Source organism: Alosa alosa, chromosome 8 (genome assembly GCF_017589495.1).
Source record: "Alosa alosa isolate M-15738 ecotype Scorff River chromosome 8, AALO_Geno_1.1, whole genome shotgun sequence".
NCBI lineage: Eukaryota > Metazoa > Chordata > Actinopteri > Clupeiformes > Clupeidae > Alosa > Alosa alosa.
The window spans coordinates 5,905,068-5,921,640 of record NC_063196.1 but is presented as its reverse complement, the minus strand read 5'-3'; the positions used below and the strand labels follow the sequence as shown (position 1 = coordinate 5,921,640).

At 45.0% G+C, this 16,573-nt stretch overlaps 1 protein-coding gene across 1 annotated transcript in view; it reads right to left on the bottom strand.

Annotated features, from left to right (window-relative positions):
• Nucleotides 1-16,573, bottom strand: part of LOC125299292 (beta/gamma crystallin domain-containing protein 1-like) — a 33,239-nt gene that overhangs the window by 16,518 nt on the left and 148 nt on the right. Inside the window, exons 2-10 of the mRNA XM_048250523.1 lie at nt 15,644-15,712; nt 15,378-15,424; nt 8,869-9,896; nt 4,272-8,289; nt 3,192-3,257; nt 2,870-2,908; nt 2,585-2,703; nt 2,160-2,292; nt 1,870-2,009 (exon numbers count right to left, since the gene is read on the bottom strand). Coding sequence (XP_048106480.1) covers nt 1,870-2,009; nt 2,160-2,292; nt 2,585-2,703; nt 2,870-2,908; nt 3,192-3,257; nt 4,272-8,289; nt 8,869-9,896; nt 15,378-15,424; nt 15,644-15,712 — 5,659 coding nt within the window. The remainder of the gene's footprint in view (nt 1-1,869; nt 2,010-2,159; nt 2,293-2,584; nt 2,704-2,869; nt 2,909-3,191; nt 3,258-4,271; nt 8,290-8,868; nt 9,897-15,377; nt 15,425-15,643; nt 15,713-16,573) is intronic.

The window sequence follows — 16,573 nt, the reverse complement described above, 5'->3', positions numbered from 1 at the left end:
CAGGGAACAGAGCTGCTGCCAGGCTGTGGGTGGCATTTAAAGGAAGAGCCAGTTCTCTTACAGTGCCACAGTCTGTTGAGTTCAACAACACTCTTCTCTCACATGCTCACACACACACACACACACACACACACACACACACACACACACTGTCAAAACACCATACCATACCATGCATTATTTATGCATGCCATGACAGTTCATGTGGGTGAGGGTTTGGCTTGAGGAAATTAAATTGTGCTGGAACTTTCTGCCAGACTGCACATGCCAAGCCTCAAAGACATTCCTACATTTCTCCTACATTTCAAGGAAAGAAGTGCTTACTCACTTTACACGTTTGAATGTGTGTGTTTTCTTGTATGTGTGTGTGTGTGTGTGTGTGTGTGTGTGTGTGTGTGTGTGTGCAGAAATACTTGTAGAAATAACACACTCATGTACAACACACATGCACACACATACACACTCACTGAAGTCTCACGCTCTAAAACCCTATGGATTTAACAATCTGGCTAAATATTGCTAATTCAAAGGTACCGTCAGCTCACCAATCATCTCCCCAAACCCCCTCCTTCAGTGATTGGCTGGGAGACAGGCTTGCTCCACTTTGTTTGATTCAAGTTCACAGAGCCAGGGCTGTGCATGAAGACCGGGTTTTATGTGTACTCACAGATTGGCAAGCTAGCGGATAGCGAGGAGATGTTCACTGAATGTCACAAAAAGTGTTACAGGTTAGAGATCCCTTAGAATAGCTGATGGCACCTTTACAGTAATACGATGAGCAAGATCCTAAGCTCACACAACAGTGGATCAGCTCAACGCTCCTGCACACACACCACATGATAGCTTTAGTGCACAAGACACTTAGCTCATTAACTAACTTTGATCTGTGCCCATTATTCAAATCAGGGCCCCAATTTGAATTGTATGTATTTATTTGTATTTGTCCTATCTGCCTGCCTGTCTGTCTGTCTGTCTATATACATCTGTCTATGTTTCTGGTAATCTGTGTCTTTCTCTGTAAAGGTCTGTTACTCTGTCTGTCTGTCTGTCTGTTTGCCTGCCTGTCTGTCTGTCTGTCTCTCTGCATGCATCTGTCTCTCTGTATACATCTGTCTATGTTTCTGGTGTGTCTTGCTCTGTAAAGGTCTGTTCCTCTGTCCATCTGTCCCTGTGTCTCTCTACAGCTGTGATTGACAGCCTCGGCATATTTACCTCCCTCGTGGCATGTGCATACACGTGTGACATTCCAGCACACGGTGAGGGGAAAGCGTGAGAAAGGGAGAGAGACCGAGTCGTAGAGTAGGAGAGGAGAAAGAGAAAGAGAGAGAAGTAAAAGGTTAGAGAGGAGAGGATGGACAGAGAGAGACAGAGAGAGAGAAAAGAGAGAGAGATAGAGAAAAAGGCCTTTAAAGTGAGAGAGAGAGAGAGAGAGGTAGAAACTGAAAGAGAAGAGGGAGTGGGAGAGTATATTTTGTCAACAAACTCCTCCTGTCTTGTATTGAAGGTAATCATTATCTAAATACTGTAATCATTATCATTTGCATGCAAGTATGGAGGCTAAAGGTTAAACATACATACACACATATACACAAAGATCACACAAACACACATACACACACACACACACACACACACACACACACAGGGAGGGAGAGAGATAGAGGTAGAAGAAGAGGGGGCTAGCATAGACAGAAACCTACATTGAGACACACCCAAACACACCCACCCACCCACCTAACCTCCCACACACACGCAGATAAGTAGAGAGAGAGAGAGAGAGAGAGAGAGAGAGAGAGAGAGGAGCAGTACAGAGGGAACCCTACACAGGGACACACCCAAACACACCCACGCACAGGAATGTGTACTTACACGCCACTGTGCACTTTGATGGACCCTGTGCATTGTGGGATTCCATAGGAAGCCAACTGAGGCGTCACGCCGTGGTATGCCGTGTGCATTCCATGCCCCTCCATCTCAGGGAACAGGTCTATACGGGGAATAGAGTAGTCCTGAATCACACACACACACACACACACAAACACACACACACACACGCACACACGCACACACACACACACACAAATATGAATATGTTGGTACACAGACACAACCTGAAAACATGGCATGTCATCCTTATCTCCTTGACAGCTGTCACTCACCCTAACTGCCAGTCTAATTGAACCAATCACCATGGCTTGTCCTTCCTCTCCCCAATCAATGGTCAGTTCGACAGGTCCCTCCTCCACGGCAGTGCAGCGACCTTTAAATCCAGTCTTCTCATAGAGAATCCAGCTAAAAATCAGCATTCATTCAGACCCACATATATGGAGGAAAACACAGACACACACACACACACACACACACACACACACACACACACACACACACACACACACACACACAAACACATATCTATATAGGGGGGTGTTTCAGTGTGTGTGTGTGTGTGTGTGTGTGTGTGTGTGTGTATGTGTGTGTGTTTCAAAGTGTGTGTGTGTGTTTCAAAGACTGTGTGTGTGTGTGTGTGTGTGTGTGTGTGTGTGTGTGTGTGTGTGTGTGTGTGTGTGTGTGTGTGTTTTCTCACCATCCCCTGATGACTTTTGCTGAGATGGCGGCTGAGAGCTTCAGTGCAGTGGCATCGGGTACGTCTCTGAATACCTCATATGACTGTCCTTTAAACTGAGGCTGCTCAAACAACACCATCTACACAACACACACACACACACACACACACACAGACACAGAAGAAGAGAGAGAGAGAGAGAGAGAGAGAGAGAGACCATTGAACATGACACTTGAGGTTCTGTCTTCAATATTTAGCCAGCTTTAGTATTTTCTATAAACTGAGTCATTCTACAAACATGCCAACCTTCCCTGGGCGCCTGTGGGATCCATTTGCTGCCCAATTCTGCACAGGGGAAACAATAACAGAGAGAGAGAGAGAGAGAGAGAGAGAGAGAGAGAGAGAGAGAGAGAGAGAGACAGAGAGAGAGAGAGAGAGAGAAAGATTTTAGTACTTTAGTACTTCACTAAAAGTAGACAAACTTATCTAGGTGACCTGGTACTGCACACATCTAGATCCAACCCCAGTAGTTCACACATTTAAAACAGACTGGCACACACACACACACACACACACACACACACACACACACACACACACACACACACACACACACACACACACATACCATAGTTTGATCTTGTAGAGGTCTGTTGGGTGTCATTTCAGGGAGTTGAGAGGGAGCAGGAGTGACCTAAATCATTAGCATAATAACAATCAGTAAAAACACTTTTTATCAAACGTGTGTGTGTGTGTGTGTGTGTGTGTGTGTATGTGTGTGTGAGAGAGAGAGAGAGAGAGAGAGAGTTTGTGTGTGTGTGTGTTGGATATGTGTGTCCGTGTGTGTGTGTGTGTGTGTGTGTGTGTGTGTGTGTAACAGAGGCAGACTGAACAAGCGTGCTAGTTGCCCATGTAAATTCTCACACCCCTAACTTTAAGAACACTTCTAACCGCTGAGCTGGAAGCCTGGGCTTTTAGCTCAGTGGTTAGAGTGTTCGTCTCCCATGCCGGTGTGTGTGTCAAGGTGGCGGGTTTGAGGCCCGTGAGCGGCAAACGAACCGACCTTGTGACGTGTGTGTGTGTGTGTGTGTAGGAGTGGGTGGGACAATATCATTATAAGTATATAATGAAAAACACAAAATGGGAATGAATAAAATATTATTACAAAACAAAGGCCAATTGAGGCAAATGAAACAAAGATTTTCAAAGAGGTTCTGTGGTCTATGCATATTTGTGGGCACTTGTGTGCCCATTCCGTTTCCATAGTGACTTCATTCCACAGAGAGATAGTGTGAAAGGCTGTGAAAGTGCAGGAAGAGAAGCAGGCTGTGCATTTATCAGCAGGGTCATTTCCATAGGACTAAATGATGACAAGCACAGCCAGAAACTGTAGCCTCACACAAGTATGTGCTACACAACTCTCAAAACTAAAGGCTCCTTATCAAAGGGTGTCTTATGTATCTTATATTTGTGAGAAAGATCATAACTGAAACTATTAAACTATCTTATGATGGCTTTCATGTAAGGTAACTTTCTCCTCTAATCATTTGGGGATTTGAACAGCAACGTATACTGGATGGAAGAATTACAGAAGTTATAGACTAGACCGGCAAACTTTTTTGTCCCCAGATCTGTTGTAATGGAGATGTAACATGATGTTTTGACATTGACATTGTAAACATTCTCTAAAAAGAGTGAAACAACTGACCTCGGAGTTGAGTTGCTGAAGGGGGTCGACCTCCCCATGATTCTGCGGGAGCATCTTCTCTAGGTGACCCGGAAACTTGATGTCATCAAAGGAAGGAAACTGAGGTCCAGAGTCAATGGTGGTTGCTGAGGCTGATCTTGGCTCTGTTTGACTAATCTGGATTTCACTCTGTATAGATTGGGTCAGTTTGTTATCGACCTCAGGCATCTTGGGTTGATTTAATGAGTAAGGATCAGTTCTAATTGTTGAATCCTTAGACTGATTTAATGAGTACCGATCATTTGAGATTGAAGATGGTTTCTTATCGGTCTCAAGATCTTTAGATAGATTAGAAGAGTCCCTTATGATCTCTGTTGGGTTCTTATTAACCTCAGCAGTACCAGACTGACTCCGCAGGTCCAAAATGGATTTGGCTGGATCACTGGGAGTCGCCACTGGTGAGTTGGGTGAGACGGACTCGATGGGAGAAGCCGGCTCATTCGCGCTGTCCCCTCTTGCGGAGAGCAGCCCCTGACGACTGATCCTGCCAGTGGATCTCAGGCTGGAGAGAATGGAGCTGCCTTCCAGCCGTGACTTAATTATCAGCCCCTTGCCTTCTCCACCTCCCTCCTTCTCTCCTGCTCTCCCTCCTTCCTCAGCCTCGACCATCTTCTTGGCAGCATCTGTCTCTCTCAGGAGTAAAGACTTGAACAGAATACTCCCCCTGTCCAGATGGGCCTTCTTGAGTTTCTCCTCGATTGGTTCCTTCTCAACAGACACTTGCTCCCGGAGTTTGGAAAGATCCAGGGAGAACTCGTGCCTCTTCCGCATGCCAAACTTGAACTCATCCGGGTCAAAGGGCTTCTCATAGTGATCCTCCCGGATGGCGGGCATGGCAAAGGACGGCGCAGGGGTCCTGGAAGTCTTCTTGAGCTTGTTGTTGCGGGGCGGTGTGTTGAACGGGGTGGCCAGCTTCTTCACCCGCTCCATGAAGTCCTGGGGATCAAATTCACCCGAAGCGTCCAGGCTGCTAACGGAGGCACTTAGCTTCGGTGAGCGGAGCGACTGCCTCGGCTTTGGTGTTGGACGGAAGTCAAGGTCGAGCCAACTGGGGGGGGTATCTCGGGAGGGGGGTGGGAAATCCCTCAGCTTGAGGCCCTTGAGGGTCCGTGTGTTCTTCTTACGGGTACTGTCCATCACGGCTGAAGACTCAGGTGTGGTCTTACCAAGGCTGCCCCCAGACAAAATACAAGGATCCTCATTGGTCAGGTTTGTAAGAGAAGATGATTTCTCCTTGGCCAGGTTAGAAAGAGAGGATGTTTCCTTCGCTGTGCCAGGAAAAGTGGAATCCTTACTGACCTTCTGTGATGGAGTCTCACAATTTACTCCAGCTGTGGTATTGGTGCCTGAAGATTCATTCAGGCTTTTAGCCGCTTTTCTGTTGTCCATACTGGCCAGGGGTGATTCCTTCTCTTCAGACTTCCCACTGGGTGTTATCAGCCCCTTGGCAGATTCTACCTCACCTGAACGGTGGGTGGACTTTGTCTCTTGGTCTGCCTCTATGCCTCTGGTCTTTGATACTAGGTTTTGTAGTGTTTCCTTTGTAGACTCTGTTTCTTTAGACATGACAGTGGTGTCTTTGGAAGGAAGCTGCTCCGTGGTGACTGGACTGGGGTCCTCACACACTTTGATTCGATCAGGCACCTCTGTAGCCACCCGTCCAATCTTTCTTGTCTTTTCTGGGGTGTATGTAGAACGGCTTATGTATGGTGTTAGGTCTGCCAGCTCCACAGCTGTAGGTGAATTTGAGTTTAGTGTTGGTGGCGAAACAGACTCTGGTTGGCATTTTGCCTCTGTTTTTTTGGAATAGTCTGTAGATTGTTCTGGAACAATTTCGGTTTCCTTACTCCTTGCTTCTGTAGACTGTTCCGGAACATCCTTTGTGGCCCCAGTTATTGGTTCTGTCAGCTGTTCTGGAACACTTTTCTTGTCCTCATCCTTCTCCTTTACACTCTTTGCCTTCGCTGGGGACACAACCTGCTCTTCAGATGCAGCAGGAGACACAACTTTCACCTCCACATTCACCGTTTCAGTCTCAGCTTCCTTATGCTTTGCTCCTGTGTGCTCTCTATCTTCTAGCTCAGCTTTTTCATCCACTACTGCACTGACAGTCTCCCCTGACTGCTCTGAAGAAGGGATAGCAGTGTTGTTTGTGCTCAGCGTTTTAATGTCACTGGTCATGTTCTGGTTTACTGACCTGTCCTTGACTTCATGAGGTCCCTTCACAACTGTGTCATTGGCTGAGGGAGAAGAAAGATCTGTCTCTGTTTTTACTTCCTGGTTTGATGTGGTGATTATGTGTTTATTCTCAGTGGCTGGACTCTGCTGCTCTCTAATCTCTTTATTTTTAACCTCAGGACTAATTTCGGGAGTATTTTGGTGAATACCTCCTTTTGGAAGTCCCACATGAGTTGCCGCGTCTGTACTCACCACACTGCCTGAGATATTAAGCTGATCTTCATTCACAGAATGCACTGCAGACATTACACCAAGTTTGACATCTGAACTATCTTTCATTTCTGTGTGATCATTTGCCTGAGGGGGAAACTCATCTTGTTTTGTGTCTTCATTCAGATCACAGTTTTCAGGTGTCAGGAAGTTGTTGGGTTTTGGACTAACCTTAGTCCCTAGAGACTTTGAGTGCTTATCAGTGGTTGTGTCATCTCTTGTGAGGTGATTGACTTTGTTTTGCATGCTATCTTTCAAATTCACAGCATCATTTGTTAGCATTTTCGTATCTTTAGTCTGTGGACTGTCCTTATTTTTCAGAGACTTTAGTACTTCAGATCTGTTATTAGTTGTCAGTCCTTGTTTGGTCTCTGGGAATTTAACTTGTTCATTTACAGGACCACTGTTGGATATTACAGTGTCTTTGCTCTGAGTTATGTCCTTAGTTTCAATAACATCTTTGGCCTGGCAACCATCGTTTCTCGTAATAGTTTCTTTGGTTATCGTGTCTTTCACCTGTGAATTGTCCTCGGTTTTTACATCTTTCACCAATATGTTATCTTTACTTTCCCTGGTATCTATTGTTTGTGCACTGTATTGTGAAGTATCTTTAGTCTTTTTGTTTGTAACTCTATTTTCTCTCTGAGAACTGTCTGTGGCTATCAAAATATGCTTAGTGTCTGAAGTATCTTTTGTCTTTAGACGGTCTTTGATCTGACTGTCTTTGTCTTGTCTCTCTGGTGTGTCTTTAACATGGGTTCTGTCAGATGTTGTCAGCTTAATTTGGTCAACTTCAGTGTGTGCATTGTCTTTGGTCTGTGAAGAACCCCTAGTCTGTGAAGACTCTTTGTCATTACGAGAGTCTGTGGATTTCTTGTCGTCTGGCGTTTGTGTGCGTCGAGTGGGTGTGTCACCTGGCATGGCGGTATCAGGCTGGTCTTTCCCCCGAGCAGGTTGGATCATAGGTACACATTCCTGTTTTACTGGTTCAGGGCCTGGCTCAGAGGGAGTGTTTACGCCATGCCGAGCTTTTGTCACACTGCTCACAGCGCTAGACTTCCCTTTGATGACAGGCTGAGCTTGAGCAGCAGCAGCAGTTTCTGGAGGATACTCAGCGTTCTTGAATGTCCCTGGCTGCCGGTTTGTCCCCTCTGCGACGGCGTCTGTGTGCTTGTTTTGTGGATGAGCGTTTCTCACTTGGGACGGCCTGGTTTCATTGGCTACTCCGCCTTCTGCTGCTGCCGGCACCGCTGTCTGAGTAAAATTCTTCGCCCGCTCGCGGACCGTCTGCACCTTCGGGGGGTCCAGAGGGACTGAGCTGATGCGGGAAACGATGACACGGTCGGCCGACGATGACCTCTGACCTGAACTCTTGTCCAGCATCTTGACGCGGTCGGCGACGGAGCGGGCAGGGGAGACGTCGGCGCTGCGCGAGTGTGTGGGCTTGTGTGGACCAGGTGCTCCTCCATGGTTTTCAAAGAGCTTGATGCGGTTGACGATGGTGCGAATTGCAGCAGACTTCTCATCTGGCCTGAGGGGGAGAGTGGATATTAGAGAGAATGATGGAGCCCATTCAAACCACTGAACATACATACTTTTATTTTACAGGGCACTCATTCACTTTCTTTCACACACACACACACACACACACACACACACACACACACACACACACACAATCATCTTGACCAGGAATGTGAGGTCCACATGCCAGTAATATTTTCACAACACCTCTATCTGTCCAATCTCTTCACCAGCACATAAAAACTACCAGGGTGTGGCTCCTACGAGACGGCCATTAAAGTATTAAGAAAATATCAGAAAAGCCACATGAAATGGTACACAGAGAGAGAACAGAGAGAGAGAGACAAGAAGAAAGGCAGAGGAAGAGAGAAAGAAGAAGAGAGACAGCGAGAGAGATAAAGAAGAAGAAGAGAGAAGGAAAGAGAGACAGTGAGGGCGAGAGAGAGAAAGCAGGACAAGAACATAAGAGAATTTATTTGTTACAAACACACATTTCACAGCCCTGATATGGGTCATGTGTGTGTTTGTGGGTGAATTAGTTAGTTGGGTAAGTGAGGCAGAAATTCCGGTAAAACTGGTGCAGTACCTGTCGTCTCCTGGTGCTGCGGCTCCCTTCTTCAGCGTAACCGTGGCCACCTGCCTCCCGTTGGCTCCCAAGTCAACTGTCCGCTTCCTGTCAGCTTGCTCGTCTTCCTGTTCCTCCATGGCAGGCTCGGCGTTCACCACAAACTTCTTGGCGAAGACCCTCTCGCTGCGGGACACCTTGATGCTTCGCCGCTTGGACTCAGGCGTCTCAGTCTTCCTCTCCACGCGTCCGTCATCATCCTCGTCTGTGTCCATGTCGACGGTGGCTAGTGTGGCCAGCACCGGCCCGTCAAACTCCAAGAAGCCTCCGTGTGCCTGTGTGTGTGTGTGAGGGTCGTGGACTGTCTCTGGAGACACTGGTTGTGTGTGTGTGTCTTCTGGCTCCTCTCCCAGGTGTGACTCCGCCCCGGCACCCTTGGTGTCTTTTGCCTTTGGCGAGGTCATCATGAGTGTGGAGACGCCCTTGCCCTGGTGAGCCTCCTCCCATGACTGCTCAGGGCTGTTCGGCGGCTGACCGGGTGTGTTTTTAGTCGGTGGAGTCTTTTCCCGCGGGCTTGTGGCGTCGCCACGGGAACCCTTCCGGGAGCGTCTCCGCCCCGAGTTCTTCCGCCCCATGTCGCTTTCGTCGTCGTCGTTGTTTGACTCCCTTTGTTGTTTTGCTCTGGTCGTCTTGGAAACCACCTGGAAACTCTTCTTGATGGTTGTCTCGATAACAGGTGTTATGTCGTTCTGTGTCACGCTCGTCTCCTCCAGGTACACCTGTAGGTTCCTCCTCTTGTGGATATTTCCAGTCGCATTCCTATGATTCTCTTCTCTTTCCTCACTTTCCCTCCACCTTTCCTCCTCCTCCTCCTCCTCCTCCTCCTCCCCTTCTGTCCCGTTCTCAGGGGGCCTCTCTAGGTGCTCTCCCTGCCCAGGGATGGGAGCTTTCGGCTGGGGTTCATCTTCAAGCAAAGCTTCTCTCTCTCTCACCCTCCACGGAGAAAACCAGCTGCCTATGCGGCCTAACACCCCAGTCCCCTCTTCTGCCTGCAAGAGCACACACATAAACATAAACATAAACATAAACATAAACATAAATATAAACATAAACACAAACAAACATACATATTACCATAAGCACACACATATGAACATAAACACACACTGCTGACACACACTGTTGACTACATTGTTCCTAAACTAAAAACAGAGAAAAACAAAATGCCCTGTGGAAAAACCCAGGAGAAAGACAAAACATTTGATCCATCATTAAATCTACAAGCCTAGGATACCTACAACAAACAAACTAAACAAGCCAGACATCTTTCAACTCAATCATCAATGAACATCTACAATAATAAACTCTTCTCTACTAATCAGCTTACATCATAATCACTGTCTACAACCCCATCAAATATCTGTCCTCTGAAAAATGAAATGTTTCCCTACATTGCTCAACAACATACTTACTGCCATAAGAGAGAATAATCCTGCCTCTGAATTGAGAAATGCACCAACTCTTCTTTCGGCCTAAAGGTGATGATACATGGGGCAACTTCTTGAGCAATATTGCTGGGCAACCACATAACCAGTTCCATTTATTCTGATTGGATAATCAGGACAACTTGCCTACTGATGATTAAATTTCTCCAGAAAAGAAACTGTTGCCCAATATCAATGAGAAAATGCCAGAACCACAATAATGAGGAACATTGCCCAGCAACATTGCTCAATCAGCTTATCAGCTTAAAGGAATGTTACCTGTGGCATGGCTCACTTTGACCCAATACAATTAAAAAATGAAACAATATAGTTGGGCAGCTCCAGTGGTGGAATGTAACGAAGTACAAATACTTCATTACTGTACTTAAGTAAATTTTCCACGTATTTGTACTTTACTTAAGTAAAATTTATAGTGCATACTTTTGACTTTTACTTCGTTACATTTTACAGCAATTATCTGTACTTTTACGCCGCTACATTTCTACAACACCATCGTTCCTTTTTACGATACATTTTATGATCAGTTTTTTAGTCTCTCTGACAAACACGTTTGTTTTACCAGGGGGCGGGGTTGCTAGCAAAGATTCTGGAGCGCTACGTGCATTCTTAGTCTAGACCAGGCAAAGCGTGAGCTTGTAGCCATCTGCATTCGGTAGGCTATATTCACCAGACCCATGGCTACACTGTACATGCAACTGTGTTCTGTGCCTTTCTCTGTCTGTTATCTGCAGCGTTAGGGCCTCCTCTCCGATGAGATTGCTATCCGCGGATCAGCGAAGTTACAGGCTATGCCCATGCTTCTGTCACACGTCTGATCATTTGCGGCACAAATGAATGGTAGACTATTAATGAACCGGTGGCCGGAAAAAAACGTAACATTTTCCAGATTAGGAAATATTCCTTAATTGTGTGTGATCAAATAAAGATGCATAGCCTACAATTGGGGGGTAGTAATGTGAGCGTTCATTCAATGTCTATGCGTCTGAACCTAATCATAAAGACACCTTTCTCAGCAACTTTTCTGTTCAATCAGCATAATTGGCATTACGATCCACCCGACGTTTCCCTTGTCTACCCCGTTAAACTTCAGGCTCTCGTGTTTTGCTGACTGATATTACTCAGCAGATCACCCTAGTTAGATAACCAGAATTACAGTCTCTAGAATTGTAGGTCAGAATGTAAACTGGGCCACAGATGGTAAGCACAATTGCATTAGCTTAAAACTATCTAGTCGAGTATAACCTAAAACTAGCTTAATTAAAATGCCACAGCCCATACTGATTTTTCGTTTTAGAATATAGTATATAAATCATTATGCAAATACTTTTACTTTTAATACTTAAAGTACATTTAAAAGCAGGTACTTTTTACTTTTACTTAAGTAGGGTTGTCATTGTGGTACTTTTACTTTTACTAAAGTAAATATTTCTCTGTGTATTTGTACTTTTACTTAAGTACTGAGTTTCAGTACTTCCTCCACCACTGGGCAGCTCAGATCCCCCACCTGTTGTGTGGATCTACTCCCTCGTTCTACCACATTTTTTACCTTTATACAGACAAGACAGTGTGGACAGAATGTGAGTGGGAGAGATAGAGAGAGTGAGAGAGAGAGAGAGATTTAGTACTGGTTCACTAAAAGTAGACAAACTGCACAAATCTAGATCCAACCTCAGTAGTTCATACACTTAAAACAGACTGGCACACACACACACACACACACACAGATGGGGGTGGAATTGAGAAATGACTGTTGAATTGAACCCGGGCCCCTGTGGGTGTTCAGACTCATATGTGGTCAGTATGAGGATGCTACCGCATGCACCTCAGCTCCCCTTGGGTTTTTGTCAGGCCCTAACACATTCTTAAAACATTTTTCAACTGCTTAGCACCTGGGGTATTAGAAATTGTTTACTGCTGTCTTCTTTTGTCAGGTGTATTTCCAGCAGCTCTTTACAAAGTTGCCATTAGACCAAAGGACAGCAATCTAAACCTCAATGCAACAGGGACTACTATTGGCCCATCTACAAATTTTTGCAACAAAATACTTTAACTATCTAACATCAAATAGCCATCCATCAATTAGGTTTTCAACCTCACCAAAGCACAGAAACCGCCCATATCAAAGTAGTGAACAATCTGCATATAAACACAGACACTAATAAATAATCTGTTTTAGTGCTACTGGATCTGGTTCAGAACCTACCGACAAGAAATACGGTTGTTTGTGTTCATTGGGTCTTATACCCCAAAGTTTGATTTTTGGACCACAACTATTTAACTGATTTTGAAATGATGCCACTTGTATACAAAGCCTCAATATATTGTACATATATTGATTAGACTGATTTGACTGATTTGAGATAAGAGACTGATTGACTGATTTGAGATAAGATTTCAGAGCATCCACCTAGTGTTCAAAAATCTTTGACTTCTTTTAGAGCAGGAGATGAATAAATGGGCATTGAATAAACAAAGAAGGGCTAACCACAATCACCCAAGCAAGAAGTAATGGAAAAAGCTAATAACCGTTAAACATCACGATAAATATCAATAGTGCAGTTATACAATCAGTGCAGAAAATACAAATGTTAAAATACACACATGCACACAAACACCCTGCCAACACACACACACACACACACACACACACACACACACACACACACACACACAAAAATGCAGCCATAGGCTATTGTGTGAGTTCAGTGTGTGTTCAGTTTGGCACGTCTCTTTCAGGTCCTCAGGCAGCGTATTCCATCAAGTCGGGGGGATAAATACCAGAGACAGCCTGAACCTCCCTTGCTTTGAGTTTATATAAGGAATTAGGCCTGGAAGATATGGACCAAAAATCATGGGCTGAATTGCGATATACAATATATGTACCATGCAGTGTGGACATATTTGTATTAATGGATTTTGGCAAGTGCTACAACACAATTCCCTGATATTCCCTGACTTTGCCCCCCAAAGTATAACATTCCCTGACTTTCCAAGTCTGGAATGAACTTAAGATTCCATGAAACTCCAGAAATTCCCTGACCTGTGGGCCCCCTGTATACAACATTGCACTGCATGTGCTGTACTGTGCAATAGCGTTCTATTCCGTGTTCACTATTCAATATTATTCAGAGTGAAGGTTCAGATACTATCAGTGCTTCCGCTGGATGCAACTTGTTCCTGTGCCATTGCGTCATGATAGAATACACAAACACATCTCCTTCTAAACTTGTTCCGTCTGCTGTTATGGCTCAGGGTGATTTGGCTCCTCTCAGAGGAGCTCTTCACATTCCACTTATCTATCCCTCTATCTATCTCCCAGGTTGCCTTTAGGATCCTGCAGTGCCAGCCAGCGTGGAATTACCTAAGTGGGGCTTTAGAACAGCAGAGACTGGCCTCTCCGTGCTTATGTGATCCGCAGCTCTGGAACTCGTTATCTCACGGAACGGCAGGCACTCATCAAAGGTTTAAGTATTCAAAGACAGCGCACAGGTAGTCTCGTTTGCATTTGCGGAGCATATGCAGGGTGAGCCGGATGCTGTTATTATTAACACACCATAAGTAATATAGTTCCAGTCTAGTTTGTAGAAGAATGCCCATCTCCAATAAATATGTACGGCTTAGTTTAAGTTGTACTAATGTTACTATACACAACAATCGCAGAGAGACGTTACAATGAATCAATTATGTATCAATAATTATTATCAAAATTGCTATCATTTCAATTATGAATGGTGTCACGGCCCTGACAATGTATGCCACACGAACCTTTCAATACAGTGACCAGTCTGTGCCTACCCGCCGCAGAAGTGGAAACCTGTAAGTCTACAAAGTCTTCGTTTCGGGAGTCTGCACCCAATTTGCCCACTCTTTACAGTACATCAACAGGGATTACCTGTAAGCCTAGCTGTTTTAAGTGCAATGCAATGGCAATTCACTAGTGTGTTTATGACAAACAAAAACACCATTAAAACTCTAGTTTGAAACATGATTTACTTTAAACGTATTGCTAATCATCGGAATGTGAATTTCATAACAGCAATAGCCTGGTAGATTTTGTAAAAAATAAATAAAAAATCCCTCCTGCATAGCCGTAGGGAATTTACCAAAACTTCCCACAGTAAAAACAAGATCAAATGTAGCAAGTTAGACCACTGTACCGAATCCACAAACGTTTGAATAGTTTGAGAAGGCACTGTCCTTCGACATTTTAAATGGGTATACTCACGGGGAACACGGGGACCAAAAATCTGGTAACATACACCACCAAGTTTTGTGTACCAAGCACGAGTGACGTTATGTAATCCAGCGTTAACCCGTTGTACCAAACTTGATATCAAAAAAAGCATCTCCTATGAGATGATGGCTAAAACTGTCTCAAAGTATAGAGTACAGCGTCGACGAACGCGCAAAGTGCAATTTGAGATGAGTGCGCAGTGCATAATGCGTGCGCGAATCGGGGAGAGGGGAGAAGAGTGAGAGAGAGAGTGAGAGAGAGAGAGGGAGATATGGGTTCGTTAATTATTTCTGAAGGATGGCGCGGTTTTCAGAGCATGTGTTTGGTATGACGCATGTGGGATTCGGACTGATTAAAACTTCTGAGTTTCATATGAAAACACGGAGGACAATTGGTCGAAATATGTCGGTCTATGGTTTAGATTAAAATCCATAAAACATAAACAAAAGATCAATTTAAGGGCCGTTTGATTTTCTTAAAGTTGGTTTCGTTTTCTGAGTGTGCACCTCGGTATTGTTTAATAATGAATAGGCTACTGCACAATATGCACTATGCTTTCATAACACACCGACCAATAAATATAAAATGGGCCCAACAATTATAATCACCAACCAGCCACTCGAGACGTAACAGACACAAAAAAAACGTAAAGTCAGCTTGAGGCGCAAAACATTCCGACACTAGATTATCGCCCACACCCGATATTTGCACAAAAATACAGTGTAAGAACGCAGTAAGACGGCATTTCTGTGCAGGTGGGTTCCAGTGGTCATTAAAAGCGAAAGTTTTACCTGGAGGTGCTGGTCAGTAGAAAACCCTGTGATAGAGGCAGCATTTGCTAGCAGGCAAATCTTCAAAACTACTGTCAATAGTGTGTGTCAGTTCTTTTCCCTAGCCTCTCCTCTCCGCCCACATGAACCAGTGAGAGACTAAAACAGGCTCGTACACGACCAATGGCACACACATCCCTTGACATTAAGACTTTATACACTTACCATTCCGATCTAACCGGTATTTAATTCCAGACCAAATATTGGAAGAGTCCGCGAACAATTACCGCGCATCTGGGGCAGGCGAGGTCTCTCGCCACAGGTCTGGTACCTTCTCCTTTGCCCGGCCTGCACACCTGAGTACCGCCCGCCAATAACAGAGTAACGTAAATAATGAATGATATGCCTACCGTTTTAAGGTAGGTCTACTTTAAGAGGACAGTTTGTTTTCTGTTCTTTATCATGTTGGAATGAAAGATAATTGGAGTTTCATAGCGCTGTCTCTTCTCGGAGTCGCAGCTCAAGTGACTGGGCGAGCAGGTAGAATCTGCTTTAGCCGGGTGTGTCGATGGAAGGTATGGCATAGGTTGTTGCAACACCCTCATGAAAGCAGTATGCGTTCCCACACACACACACACACACACACAATCAAACAATATGACGATTGTTTCCAAAACAGTCTCCTTGAAGGTTGAGTGCATTTGGCCAGATATAGGCTGATGGGGAAGTAGGCCACTACTTAAATTTGTGTGAGTGTGTGTGTAAGCATGTGTTTGCTGAACATGTTTCAGACTTTATTGATTTGTAAATCCCACAGAGAAGTTTAGTGGGTATGTGTCTAGATCGAAGTGCAGACTACATATCGCAGAAACAAATGGAGAGACGCTGGCAGGGTGTGTGTGTGAGACAGAGAGAGAGAGAGAGAGAGAGAGAGTGTGTGTGTGTGTGTGTGCGTGCGCGCATGTGTGTGTGTGTGTGTCAGTGAGAGGTTGAGTCTGAGTCATCTGCCATGCCTTTTCGGTGAGTAGTCAAATTAGCTCTTTATTCACCTCAAACGCATGCTCTCTCTCACACACACACACACACACACACACACACACACACACACACACACACAGGACTGGCCAGGGAGGCCTAATTCAACGGTATCATCACGGTCTTCGTCTGCGTCTGTTGCCTCAGATGTATCACTTCACACAGATATCTCAGTGAAAGTC